This window comes from Parasteatoda tepidariorum, chromosome 4 (genome assembly GCF_043381705.1).
Source record: "Parasteatoda tepidariorum isolate YZ-2023 chromosome 4, CAS_Ptep_4.0, whole genome shotgun sequence".
Lineage (NCBI taxonomy): Eukaryota > Metazoa > Arthropoda > Arachnida > Araneae > Theridiidae > Parasteatoda > Parasteatoda tepidariorum.
The window spans coordinates 74,377,522-74,391,930 of record NC_092207.1 but is presented as its reverse complement, the minus strand read 5'-3'; the positions used below and the strand labels follow the sequence as shown (position 1 = coordinate 74,391,930).

General features: G+C 29.3%; 1 protein-coding gene across 1 annotated transcript in view; it reads left to right on the top strand.

Annotated features, from left to right (window-relative positions):
* Nucleotides 1-14,409, top strand: part of LOC110282933 (uncharacterized) — a 309,636-nt gene that overhangs the window by 201,761 nt on the left and 93,466 nt on the right. The window contains exons 5-9 of the mRNA XM_071180054.1: nt 6,627-6,696; nt 8,198-8,362; nt 9,465-9,530; nt 12,132-12,233; nt 13,894-14,040. Of these exons, the coding sequence (XP_071036155.1) occupies nt 6,627-6,696; nt 8,198-8,362; nt 9,465-9,530; nt 12,132-12,233; nt 13,894-14,040 (550 nt within the window). The remainder of the gene's footprint in view (nt 1-6,626; nt 6,697-8,197; nt 8,363-9,464; nt 9,531-12,131; nt 12,234-13,893; nt 14,041-14,409) is intronic.

Genomic DNA, 14,409 nt, shown 5'->3' with positions numbered 1-14,409 from the left:
TAAAAAAGGATTATAGTTTAGGGGTTCACATTAGAACATATCAAATTTTCATGCCATTTGAATGATTTTTCGCAGTTCTATGAACATTTGAATTTAGAACTTTTTTTTGTAGATTTCAAAATTTTCGCAAACTTTTGACCGGTAGTGTATATATATATATATATGCAGAAATCGAAGAAAACTGTTATATCCTTTATAGAATTCCTGGAATCCTTGTTAAACAAATAAAACGGCTTCTAAAATAAAAAAGACATACTAAATACTGTTAAAAACAAAATGCATTATTATTACCAATATTGTTTTGATACCAAAACATGGGATATAATTATTATGCTCGCTTTGTAGTTATCAAATATTTAAATACATAATGTTTACATCGTTTTCGAAAAATTTGTTAGAAATTCTACAAGAAAATCAAACGATATAATTACCCTAAGCATAAGGAATAAATTTTGAATAAGTATATTAACATTGCTATTTATAAATTAAAGAGCGAAACCGAGTGTAAATAAGGTAATATAAAACAAGTAATCTTGTGACTTAATTGCTTCCTTTCTCAATAAATCAAAGTCGAGGTTTCGTGCCTCAAGTTATTCAGTAGTTTTAAACTAATTCAATTCTATCTACATTAGTAACCAAGGAGCCTCGCCTTGCTTCTAAATATATCGAGTTAATTTATGCAGGAGATTATTATTAATCTAACTAAGAATTATTCTCGTTCTATAAAAAGTTACAAAACGTTTTATTTAGAATATTATGGATTTTCTACACGCTCTTGTTATATCATAGTTATGTTATGAAACTGATATTTTTCGAATTTGAATATTTCTCAGTCCCTTTTTATAAAAAAAATTAATTATTTTACATTCAATTTAGCGTAAAAAAAACGGTTCCTTAGAGTATTCATCCACTTTTGATTCGAGGTTAATATCTTCCTTACCTGCACTATGCATGATTCTTTATCGCCTTACGAGATCATCGCCAAAAAAAAACAATTATTTTTATTTTTTGAAATGCCGGATGATATTTAGGCAAAGTATGAAATGTCCTGATGAGGTTATTATGTAAATTATTTATTACATCCGATTTGATATGAATTTATTCGTAGATATAATTACATTTATTCGATACTTTAATACTTACTGATGATAGATTAGAACAAACATCAGTGTTTGGAATATCGGGCAAATATATACCGGGCAATGACACTTGACTTTAAAAAAACATCAGTGCAGGGTATACCGGGCAAATGTATACCAAGCACTTGCACACTTGTCCTTAAAAAACGTCAGTGTAGGGTATACCGGGCAGTGGCACTTGACCTTAAAAAAACATCAGTGTAGGATATACCGGGCAATGGCACTTAACCAGACCTAGTATGACTAGACCTTTGGTAAATGTCCGAAATGTAAACTAGGTCTAGTGCCACTTTTGCTATAGCTTAAATATTTAAAAAAAATTAAACAAAGCGTTTGAATCAATTTTAAACTGATAATAAAATTATTGCTTTAAAATTAAAAAAAATAATAATAAAAACTGCGCCAGGTAAGAGTAATTGTAGTAGTTGCTTTATACAACGCACGTGCGGAAAAAAGTTTAAAAAAAATTATCCACGTGCATCTAAAAGTGCAGGAATATCCCACGACACCAAAAAAAAAAAAAAAAAAAAAAAAAAANAAAATTGACAAAAAAAAGCAAAAAAAAAAAAAAAAAAAACAGTTTTTAAGTCGGGTCTTTATTTATAATACTTTATTATGATGTTAGATCTAGTTTTGGCTTTCTAAGTCAAGTTTGAATAAATAGGGTTGCTTTAAAAAACGCCATACAAATACTTACAGAAAAAATTCTATCAATTTCAACACTTTTTAATTTAATTTTGAATAATTTTTTTTTCTAAAAAAATTGATCTTAGCTGTTTTTAATTAAAATTTGAATATTTTTAACACAATGTGTGTCGTTTTCACACATTTTGATTGCATTTTACAATTTTACTTTTTAATCTCCCTTTAACTTAATTGCACTATAGCAGTGTTCCCCAACATTTTTATCACTGCGGACCTACCAACGTTTGATAATTTTACCGCGTCCCACTGGGGGGGGGGGGCTTCGATTGTTTATATTTTAGATTATTTTGATTTATTAATTTTAATTTAATTGTATTTAAACATGCCACGTTAGTACTACTAAAGTTATCAGGTTATAGTAAATTTTATATATATCCACATATGAAGTGGAATTAGAGAAGTTTGTTAGTACAAAATAAATTTGCCCCTACTAAACAACTACTTTTCATTTTTAATTTACGTTTTTCAAAATATATATATATATATTGTTCAATTTGCAATACTATATTTTGAAACATTAGCGATTCTCAAATAATTTGAAACTGAATGTGTATTGTAACTGAATGTGTATGAACTTGTATTTAACTATGGTTAAAAGTGAATAATGGTATCACAGGATCAAATGAAATCATTGACTATTTTATTTTATTTTATAATCGTCGCTGAACAGCCGATCCAATTTCGGGTTTGTTTGAATATGATAAAATAACAATTAAATATATTGTAATTTAGCCTTTTTTCTCAGAAATTTTTAATAGGGGAGAGTGGGGTCAATTGTAAAATTTTTTACTTAACTATTTTTAACTGATAAAAAATCCAATATATTATTAGTATCAATTGACAGACGAGTAAAATAGACTAGCCTCTACTAGAAAAAAAATACCTTATTTCAATTGTTATTATATTAGTTATTAACAATTTTTGACAGTCGTGCACTTGTTACAATTGTCCCCACTTACGTGGTCAATTGTAACAGTTCATAAATTCAACTAAAACATAGTTAATTATACATATTATCATAGTTGTGATATATTTTTTTATTGATCAAAATAGTAGTGATATTTTAGGAGTAAAAATAATAATGAGCAGAGACCTAAAGGGTTAAACTTTTAACTTTAAGGGGTTAAAAATTTTAATTTATGCTGTGAAAGGTGACAAATAAAATAATGCACAAGCAACCTAATATAAATGATATAGGAAACTATTGGTGGTTCCTAAAGAGTTAAGTAATGGTTTGTAAACATAAGATTAATTATTTTCAGCTGTTACAATCGTCCCATTACTTATTGTTACAATCGTCCCCAAGACGCCATTTTAGCTTCATTTGTTAAAAACAATGCTAGTTAATCAACAAAACTAATCTTTTTTTTTTAAATGTTAATTAAGGTGTCCACTTATATATTCGGTAAATAATTATTATTTGGTTAAACAAATTTACTTTGTTACAATATAATATTCGAATACCAAAAAAAGTACTTACGTAGCGTGAAAATATCTTTTGTGATGTAACCCTTTCAAAAGTACATAAAAATGATTGCCAGCAGGGGTGTACATGCAGATTTATTAAATACACCTTGTGCGCCACCTAGGAACCAAATCTAGAACCGGAAACTCGAAATTTTTGCTCTGTTATAATCGTACCCTGTTACAATTGACCCCACTCTCCCCTACTGAACATACCTTTAAAATTTAAAATTTATTTTTTAAAAAAAATTGTTGCTAGCCATAATTATTGATATCCATTAATAGATCTTAATAGAATTTTCAGGAAAATGTTTTGACGTGGGAAGCGGAGGCATAAGTGTAAACAAACAGAATTCTATTTAGTACATATTTATTTAAACTGAATAATTTCAAATTTCGTAGAAAAAACTCTTTTATGCAAAAAAAACAAACAATTATTTTGAAGCAATAATTGAGGCTTGTGAGCGACAGTGCTTAGTCCGCTACATGTCATATAAAATTTCATCCATAAATATCATATAATATTAATAAATATCATATAAAATTAATAAATAATTGAAAGATTAAAATGAAACTTAATCGTATAATTTTTGGGTATATTTCCAATGTGTGAAATTATGAAATTATATCATACATGGTTCATTTTCAATTGTGTTTTTCAATTACTGGGATTAAAAACAGAGCACATAAATTTGAAAAATGTTTTTTAACTGACTTTAAAGTTTGTAACTAATATTTTAAGTTACTATCTGACGCACATTAACAGAAAGAATAAGAGTTTAAATGTTTGGAAATATTTATTTCTTAGATATCATATTTCTTATATATCATATTTTTAAATTATGGAATAAAACAAGAAAATTTAAAACAAAAAACCGCTAAATAAATTTTTTTATCAGCAAATTTTATCAATTTTCCAGGAAGCAATTTCAAACAATTACTATGCAATCTGAAATCAACATTATTGTTTTTATGCTCCATCTTAAGCAATCTAAAAAAGAACTAAATAGCAGAAATTTACAAAAATTCACAAATATGTTAATCAAACGACGCTGAAGAACCATTAGTATTTCCAGATCTCAAAATAGCAGCAAAATTCCCCAGAGACAACTCAAGCAAATAGCCATCATCATTCCGCGAAAAATTACTCAATTTATTTTTCTTGTCCGTAGATATAAACAGCCATAACGTTTGGTTCAGCCAATTTGGCGATATTATGTTGCTGCTTTTTATTTGGCTTACCTATAAAGAACTCGTCAGAAATAAATTACTGCACACAAACAGCTTGAATTGTCAGAAAAATGTTGCTGAATCAATGAATAAAGATAGAAAAAAATGGCGGAATCGTGAATAGGGGTTGTAATGAGATCTGTGCAAAATCTGATGATCTCAGCTCTACAGATGTCAATATGTATGCATTAAACTGTCATATTTTAAGCATCTTAAGAACATTATTCTTCGCTAGTCAAGAACGTGACGTATGCTTACCCGAAAACTTGTTATGGAAGTTTTTCCTAACGTAAGCATAAGTATGGATGGAACATGATGTAGTCATGGAAACGACAACATTATTATGTGCAATTCTTAATTCTTCATATGCCGATCTCTCATAGCGACAGATATCAAAAATATTTAGTAAAAGTAATGGACTCTGTTGGGAGGGAAATGGTTATGAATAAATGTTTGATTAGAATATATTTATCAAATATTCAAAACTTTCTCCAAAGTAATTCTATAGAATGTATTACTATTTAAGTATGCCTCACAGTAAAGTGAGTGAAATAAAATATATTTCTTTATCTAAAAAGGGGAATATTAAAAAATATTGATTTAGTTTTGGATGAAACTATTAACTTTTCGCTGTGAAATAAATGCTAAACATTTAAATCCACACATAATGAGAATTTTTTTTTTCATATCAAGTAACAGTTTTGTTTAGTTATAAACTAAAAAAATTATAATTTTCATACAAACGATAAAGAGTTTTGTTGATTAGCTTCTTTGGCAAAATGTATTCCCAATTTTTTTCTTATTCGCCAAATTTCCAGACACAGATTGGCATTATTTAACATTATTTCGAATGACATACATATGGATAACAAAATAATACATTCGCTTTTGTATTAACTCTATGTAAACAATCTTTCTCTTATCAACAAAAGTTTTGGAAGACTTTACAGGGCAAAACAGTTGGCACAATTACAAAGATCATACTCAAGTTTTTAGAAATGGTGTTATTTTTACTCATGCAAATTTTCGGACGATTCAAAATGGGGAGATAATTACTTTTTTTCTAGCATTAATACCTGCAATTTTGAAATCATTCTATTCATCATTCATTCTAAGATTCTACAATCATTCTGAGAATGGTTTAATTATAGTGGTATTAATGAAAGAAAGAAGCTTTAAACTTCCTACGCTAATTTTGGTCGATGCAAATAATGAGTAAAAGGGCACCATTATATAAACATGATCGTTCAAATAGTGCCAAGAGTTTTGCCATGTAAAATCTTCCATAACATTTGCTACTGAAAGAAAGATTGTTTGCATATTTACAAAGAGTTAACACAGAAATGCTCGTATTATTTTTTCACCCATCTGTATTTAAAACATAAATCTCTTACGAAAAACTCGTAAGTGACACCATCTCCACTGTTTTGGATTTGTAACTTTATTTTACAACTTGTCTTGCTGAGCAAAAATTATAAATCTTATACTCCATGGTAAGTTAAGAAAAGACCATGTTAAGATAAGATAGTTAAAAAAGACAAGTTAAGATAATAAGTTACTAACTAACGAATTTTAAAAATTGTTTTGAATATGTCATATTTGTTAAAAGTACTAGATTTTATTTATTTGCCATTTGAATATCTATGTAAGTTTTAAGCTAGATTTTAATTTATTTCTTATTTGAGTATATGTAAGCTGTAAGTTAGTGTTTGTATCATCGGTTGCTATGGTGATATTATAGAACAAATTTTCGTGTTAATTAAATTTCGTCTTTTCTTGTTACATTTCTTGTTTTTTGTAAAAATGGAATCATAATAATTTTATTTTAGTTTAGTAGTAGTTTCTAGTAGATAATGACATGATATTGCATTTTCTGGTAGAGCCTCTTAACATTTGTGGTGAACGAGGACGTGATTTTGAAGAGAATTAATAATATAATGGATGGAATTCAGAAAGAACGGAAGATAGTTCAAGACTCTTCGACTCGATTAATTAACCAGATTTTAAATAAAATAAAATCTAGTACTTTTAACAATATTTATAGCCCTATTTAATATTTATTTAGAATGTGTTTTTTTGTTCAACTAGGTCTTTTAAGGCATTCTGATACATCAAAGACTGAAGTAGAAAATTCCCTTCCAACAGAATCCCCTAAAAGGTAAAGATATTTTAAATTTATACACAAACTGCTTATAATTATTATTTGATCATTCTACAATTTTTCAGTGCCTTCTATAGCGCCTTTAATTTTCTTTCGATTAATTCACACAACATAAATGCAACTAGTGTAGTTAAACGATATATTTTTCATTGTATTTATATTTTTAGATCTATAAACTTTTAAATCCTGACTACGCTACAAAAAATCATGCTTTTTTTTAAATGAACTTTCTGTTATTTTTACATGAGTAAACGGGTTTCAATTATTTCGCAAAAGCTTTCAATTCTCTCAATTAGAGCTTGAACTAAAACCAAATTTTCGAATTTTAAGAACATAAAGAATCCAAACAAGACTGTCTTATCTATATAAGCATTTTTTCGGAATTACACATAACCTATCCCATATTTTGAGTAGAGCAAAAAATCGTATCCATAGTAAAAGAATAATTCTTTCTGCCAGAAGGAAATATATTTCTGTTTCTGTTTCTGAATTTTCTTACATATTATTTTGAATATCCAATGTATGCCTTTTGTATAAAAATATGAATTATATGCAAATATTAAAAATGAAGCATTTTTTAAGGTTAAATTATAATCATTAGATTAAAACGTTATGTTACACTGTTGGAATTTTTTTTTCTAAAATTATGGTAAAATAGCCAGCAGCAGTCGTCTGTCCATCCAATTAACCGTAAAGTTTAGGGTAAAGAACGTTTTTTACCTTTATGGTTTTGTAACCGTTTTCTACTAGTATGGTTAAAAAACCATGAATACAAAACTATACGGTTTCATAACTATTTAAAACTATAATGGTTTCAAAACCATAAAGTAATTTAACTGGACATTGGAGGAAGTTTAGCAGGTTTATGGTGATGCCACCTGTGTGTGAATAAGAGTAGCGTGTTCTAATGGCCATGTATTCAAGGGAATGGAATAAATATTATGGTGTCAATGCTGTGACTCGAACCCCATTTCATCGATCATGTCATTGAGGGTTTAGTTCCCTCGACTATAATATGTACCCGTCTTGAAAGGAACTAAGTTGCTTCAGTAGATGGTTTAAGTTCGCGCATTAAAGTTCTGGTTGTTTAACCGTATTAGGATAAAGCAGATAATAAACGATTTTTGTCACAGTTCACAGTTTAAATATCATCTTATTCATGGTTATTTGACTATTTCGCTTAAATATTGTAAAATAACAATTAAATATATTGTTATTAACCGTTTTTTCGGAGAAATTTTGAAAAGTGTATGTATTATTATATTTTACTTCAATTTTAGACATGATACAACTTTAAATATGATATAAATATTATTTAATTATTTTTTTAATATTGTTAATAATTAAATATAATAATTTTAATGAAATTAAAAAACGGCTTTCGTTTCTTAAATAAAATATTTCATTATACTGAACTAAAATTGAATTTCCCGTCAATGGTTTGGTAATGTAAAATTTATTTTCCAACATTCCCCATCTCATTGTATTTCAATTTTAGAACTCCAAGTCCGAGGCAATGTGAGCCCATTGTTGAAGAAGATGCAAAAGAATCATCCCCCGAAACAGAATCAGCATCTGAATCCGACAGATTGGCCGCCCAAGAAAATGAAGATGAAGAGGATGAAAATTCACCAATTCTTCGCCTAACAGACAATCGATTGAAGTAAGATAAACTCTTAAAAAATGCTGGCGCAGCACATGTTCGAATCTTTTTCAACTTAACAAATCCCTCGGAACAATTTTAAAAACATTAAAATCAAGCTGTTAAGCGTTTAGAAACAGTTTCAATGCATTATTCATTCGTATTTCAAATTGTAATAAAGAAGTTAGAAAACTTTTAAAATTTATGTTTGAAGTTTATTTTAAAGTTTTATCCTATGCAATGGTTTTGTAAGCAAGTGAATGTATTCTTAATGCGTTAATAATTTTTATATGTGGTTAATATATATTTTATATGAAACATATTTTTTTTAATTTTATCCATGGATGTTGCGAATAAATTGCAGTAAAGAATTTTGAAGCCTTTTAAAATATATAGTGGAAGTTTATTTTAAAGTTTTGTGTCATAGAATGATTTTTTAAACAAATTAATGCTTCCATAATGTGTTTTTAATTTAATATTCACTTAATATAAAATTTTCGGAGAAGTTTTTATAGAGGTTTTGCGAACTTAAAAGCCTGTATAGTTTTTACTTAATAAAATTAAATGATTTAACAAAAAATTGCAACATTTAAGATTAATGTAACAGAAATTTGTAGTACCTGAGCAAGTTAGCTTAAAGTAGTACCAATTTTAGAGGCATTCAATTAGATAATGTGCTACACAGATGTCAAAAGTCGTAACCTCCGATCACTACTAATCATTCTATCAACAACACTAATGGTTTCATCGGAGATTCAGGTGCTTGGCTTACCCAGAGGCTTAACAAGTACATTCGCAAAAATTTGAACTTAGCCATTTGGTGCTGATAATGCTGGTCATAATAGCAATCACAAAATTATGTCAGTATTAAACTTCCCTTCACGCATCTTAGCACGACTTTGCATTCACTTTGAATGCTCTCTAAATCAAAAGAATGGTGAAATGTTTCATTTGAGCCACCCTTCTATTTCTTTATGTATTATTGGGAAAATTGGGAATGCTTAATTTGATCACGGATTAAAGGGATTCTTTTTTATTTGTTTTTCTGATTGGTTAATGTCATTTTTGTTCAACACAAAATCAAACATTCGTTTATAAATTGTAATTTCCATCTCTTTTTTAGAACATCATCATCATCTGGAAGTGACGTGGGAGAGTCTAGATTAACAGTTCTTCAAAACGAATTAATGTACGATAACTTTTGGAATTTATTTTACTTTGTTATTCATAATATTTTTAAAAAATTCAGCCACAATTCCATATAACTTCATTGTACTAATATTTATTATAAGGAAGAGTACTCATATATTTTTTCTTAATGAATTAGCTGTAATGTTTAGCTTTTGTTATTATATAGAAACATATATGATAATTTTTAACACTCTTATAACAAGTTGTGTTGCTGGGTGTAGTGATAGCAAATGAACTGAATAAAATATTTAATACTGAAACAATAAAATAAACTTGTTCAATGAAATATAAATATTTGCCCATTACTAATACTAAGACAAAACCAATTTTTAAAGTTCCATTTTATTCTGCTTGTTTCAGATTGGCGTCTTGCAACAATCAATTTCAAAACCTCAATCTCTTTAGGTGCAGTGAAGATTAACAATTACTATTAAAATTAACAGTCAATATTAATATTAACATTACTGTAACAATTCGCTATTTCTCATTAAAAAAACTGGAGGAAAAAGATTTCAAGGCCATGCATATTAAACTAGCATAACCAAAACCTTAAAAAAAGGCAGAAACCTAAGAAGCCCATTATAAAATTATTAATTGGCACTCGAGGAGAAAACAGACAAAATTTGAGATGCATAAATGGCTTGCAAATAAAATTACTAGTACTGGAAAAAATTGGAGATTAATTGCAAATGTAAGACAAAGGTGGAACCAGGGCCAACAGCGGGCTGTCAAGCCAATGAAAAGGAAGAAAATCATCAAATTTTTGTATTGCGGTAGCATCTGACAGTTTTGCATGATAAAAAGCCAAAATTTGCCGAATTAAATAAATAATTTATAAATTTTTACATATTATTCATTTTATTCGGCTTTGGACAAAAGAAAAATTGCAAAAAATTCTAGAAAGCAAACGAGAGTTGCAAGCACCATTACACTTAAAGAATTTTAAATATTCGACGCATTTGTACCTCAAAATTGTTGATCATGAATTTGAATTGAAAGCTTATTATGTCTGTTGTCGCTTATCTCCCAACTGATCTGACTTCCCCAGACCAGAATTAAGAATCCGTTGACATTCAAGAAATCATATATGAGAAAAGGAGGTGAAGGAATTTCCTCCCATGTGAGTCCCAAACAATCTAATATGTGTTTAGGTGAAGCCTGGTGTTACTACTTGAGGTAAAGCGGATATGTTTTTACCCTCAGATAAACATTAACTCCTTAAGTGGCTACTGGTGAGGTGCGAGATGGTGTTTCAGATTTCCTTATTTGGCCTACTACCCTGATACCAACAGTGAATTGAACGTATTGAACAATCCTTCTTAAATTGAGATTGTTTCTATGTGTAAAGTTCAAGATATGTTTGCTTTGAAGAAGAAGAAGGGGTGAGACAGCAGCCTGCTCTTGCAGAACTTTCTGCCAAGTCATTTTACTAGTCTTGACCTTCTTGTGGGTCCATATATTAAAATGTTGCATTGATCTGCGGCTATCAGTCAGTATCCAAATTTACCTCAACAGATTCATGAGGAGGAAAAGTACAGCTTCTGTTTGTCCTAAGACTGAAGCTTCAATGGTTAGAAGTCTGTCTTACCTGTCTTTTTACGACTACTAACGTTCAGCTACGTAACCTTGTAATTTTAAATCCAATGCAGAAGACAAGGGAACTCCTCAGTCAGGGTTTGGAAAAAATTTGCCTTCGTGGAGGACTTTTTGATGGAATTAACCCACATTTGCTTTACATGGAGGGGAGACCACGAGAATCTCCCACGGTTAGCCTGATGGCAAGGGGAGTTTAACCCGTGATCCGTCTACCACTGAGGATATTTCACGTCAGCACTGCACTCTGGTCGGCGCAAGCCGAATGCGAAATTCGTATCGCCCAGCCATCTCCGGGATTCGAACCCAGTTTACCTCATCGGAAGGCGAACGCTCTATCCCCTGAGTCATTGCGGCTCAACCTGACGATGTTGCGACTATCAGTCAGTATCCAAAGGTTACCTCAACAGATTCATGAGGAGGGGAAGTGCAGCTTCTTTTTGTCCCAAGACTGAAACGCCAATTAGTAGAAGTCTGTCTTAGCTCCTTCACCTGTAGGCAGTTAGTTAGACACACTGGAAGGCGTTTACGCCTTAGGTGGCTCTATCAGGATAATACTTTCCATACGTACTTCATCCAGTCCACCCCTCACCACGATCAGGCCACCTACAGGACTTAGAGAGAGTTTATTAGTTAAGCATATTGCGATTAAAAATTATTTTTAACTGGCTCAAAAGTCCCAAATATTAAAAACTCACAATGCAATATTTGATTAATTTCGGAACAAAATACTTCAAATGATTAATCAGAAATTGTTTTACCTCTGAATAAAACAAAGATATAACATTTAAATTCGTCAAAAGCGTTCTTACATTACTTTGAAATAAAATTCTGAAGTAAAGTTTATACTTTACTTTGACATTCATCACGTGAGAGCTTGCTTTTCAATGGTTTTGAGTAATTGCTTACTTTTGTTACTTAAACTACTTACTTCTTAATGATTAACCAAAATAATTCGCTTAATTTTGAATTAAGTACCAAATTACAGTTTCTACTTTGTATTTAGATCCGTCAAGTGCGAGCTTGCTAAGTGCCTGAATAGAGAGAAAAGCTGCAGATTAGCTCTTGAAGCAAAGGAAGTTGAAGTAGCAAAACTAAAAGCAGAAAGGTAAGTCGTAATTAAAATACGAAAGGCGTCATAGTAAAAATACAACAAAGAATATTGCTCACATTAGAACATAATGAACCATTTTTTTAAATTCGCTTTATCAGTGTTTATTTGAAAATAGTTGATTAATATTGCAAGTTAATTATTTTCTAATAAATATAACTTTTTAATTTGAAAGTAAGTTTATCAATAAGTTGTTTTCAGTTCTTTATTCATAAAAATAGTTCAGTTAAAAAATAGCTCATTTTATATGAACAGATATTGTTGCTTAGAAAATAAGTTTAACACAGTTTAAAGGTATTTGTTTGAAAATATTCCTGACACATATAGATTTTTGAACAATAGTTCTGAATTACTCTTTATAGTTCGGCTGAGTTCTATGAATTAAATATATGCTGAGTTTCATAACTTTTATTCTGTGAAAATATTCCGTGCTCATTGTGATTCCTCAGAATTCCCCCATTTCAGCATGACAAGAGCTGTCTCGTAGCTGTAAGTGTTTTGACAAATTGCATAAGTTTCCACATAGTATAAAAAGTAATAATAAGCACCATATACAGGAATGATTTCAGAATTTCGTTTCACTTTGTTGTTCGTATAATTTTAAATGAATTAAAATTCCAAATAATAAGAGAATAAAAATTTTGTGTTGTATATGAATAATTTTGTTTCTCTTTAGAAATATGGAATAACCAAGACTAGTGTTTTCAAAGACTGTAAGTCTATAAAATATAATAATTGATTCGATTCAAAATTACAGCGATACGGAGTTGAGCATTAGTAGTCATAAGGCCAAAATTATCGATCATAGGACTAGTAATCGAACGAAATTAGTTGTCAAGCTACTTTCCAGGAAATCTATCGTGAAACACTCATGTCTGATTTTCAATTGCACAACCGTATAGTATTTTAGAAATTGTGTATAGTTATAGCATTTTAATAAGATACTAAGACAGAACCAAAGAAGTATCACTTTAGTTCCAGGCTTTGTCATTTCCTTAAAATCAAAAAGGACTATACCAGATATAATGCTTTACAGATATATAGTGTTCGTGTTTGGAATAGGTGCGTTTTAGATAGAATTAGAATAGAATTTAGAATATAATTCACAAATTACTACATCTAGATATCATAAGTAAAATATTTTTTCTAAGCTTTGCAGTTTTCTTAAAAATTGAAAGGTAATATTGTAACTAAATCATTACGGGGGATAATCAAAGTATAGAATTTTTTGAAATACAAAATTTGGATGAAAAGAGTAAAACTTTTTATCAAATTTCGCAATTTCCTTAGAAAACTAAATAAATTAAAGCATTTTTCATGTGTATTTCTTTAGATTGAGGGAGAAATAAACATGAAATACTACATCCACTTCCAATGAATAAAGCCTAAAAACGAAGTTTTTCTCTTGATTTTTAATTGAATGATACTCTAATAATACCCATATTCTTAAAATTCAATCTCAATTCATTTTTATTTATTCTCATATAACTGATAAGGAAGTTTTATTATTCTGAAAATAAAAACATCTCTTTTTCCAATGAAATCTAATAGTCTTACGAATCATTTCAAACATCTTTCGATATTCCATCAATAGCATTACCTTAAATTTTTCTGCATATGAGTTCAATGGAGTGTGAAATAAGAAAATCTCTTCTAGGGAATTCGAGAAAAAGAAGAAAGAATTACAAGAGCTTCGTTCCAAGTTAGAGATGCTTCAGAACCGAAATCGCTTCTTAAATGATGAGATTCAGAAACTATCCCGAATGTTGCAGCAGGAGCAATTCCGGAATCACAGTAAGCAATTGTGAGTGATTCCCTCTTTCCATTTAATCAAGTAGCTGGAATAGATAGAATAACGAATCTTTTTGTTCGTCTTAAGTATACTCATTAATTCAAGAGCTCACACTTTAGTATCTAGGTGTCAGTACTTTCTTCCAAATAAAAATGTACTTACCCGCAAAGCTTTTAAGCATAAATGCCTCTGTTATATTTTTATAAAAAATTTTAATAGCAAGAACAATTTCTAATTTATATTTGTTTTTAAGATATCTCTATGGTGTTTTTATTTTTAAAGTAAAGAAATCGACATAACTTTTATGTGTTTTCTAAACATCTCTATGGTACTTCTCATTTTCAATGTATATATATATATATATATATATATATACATGCT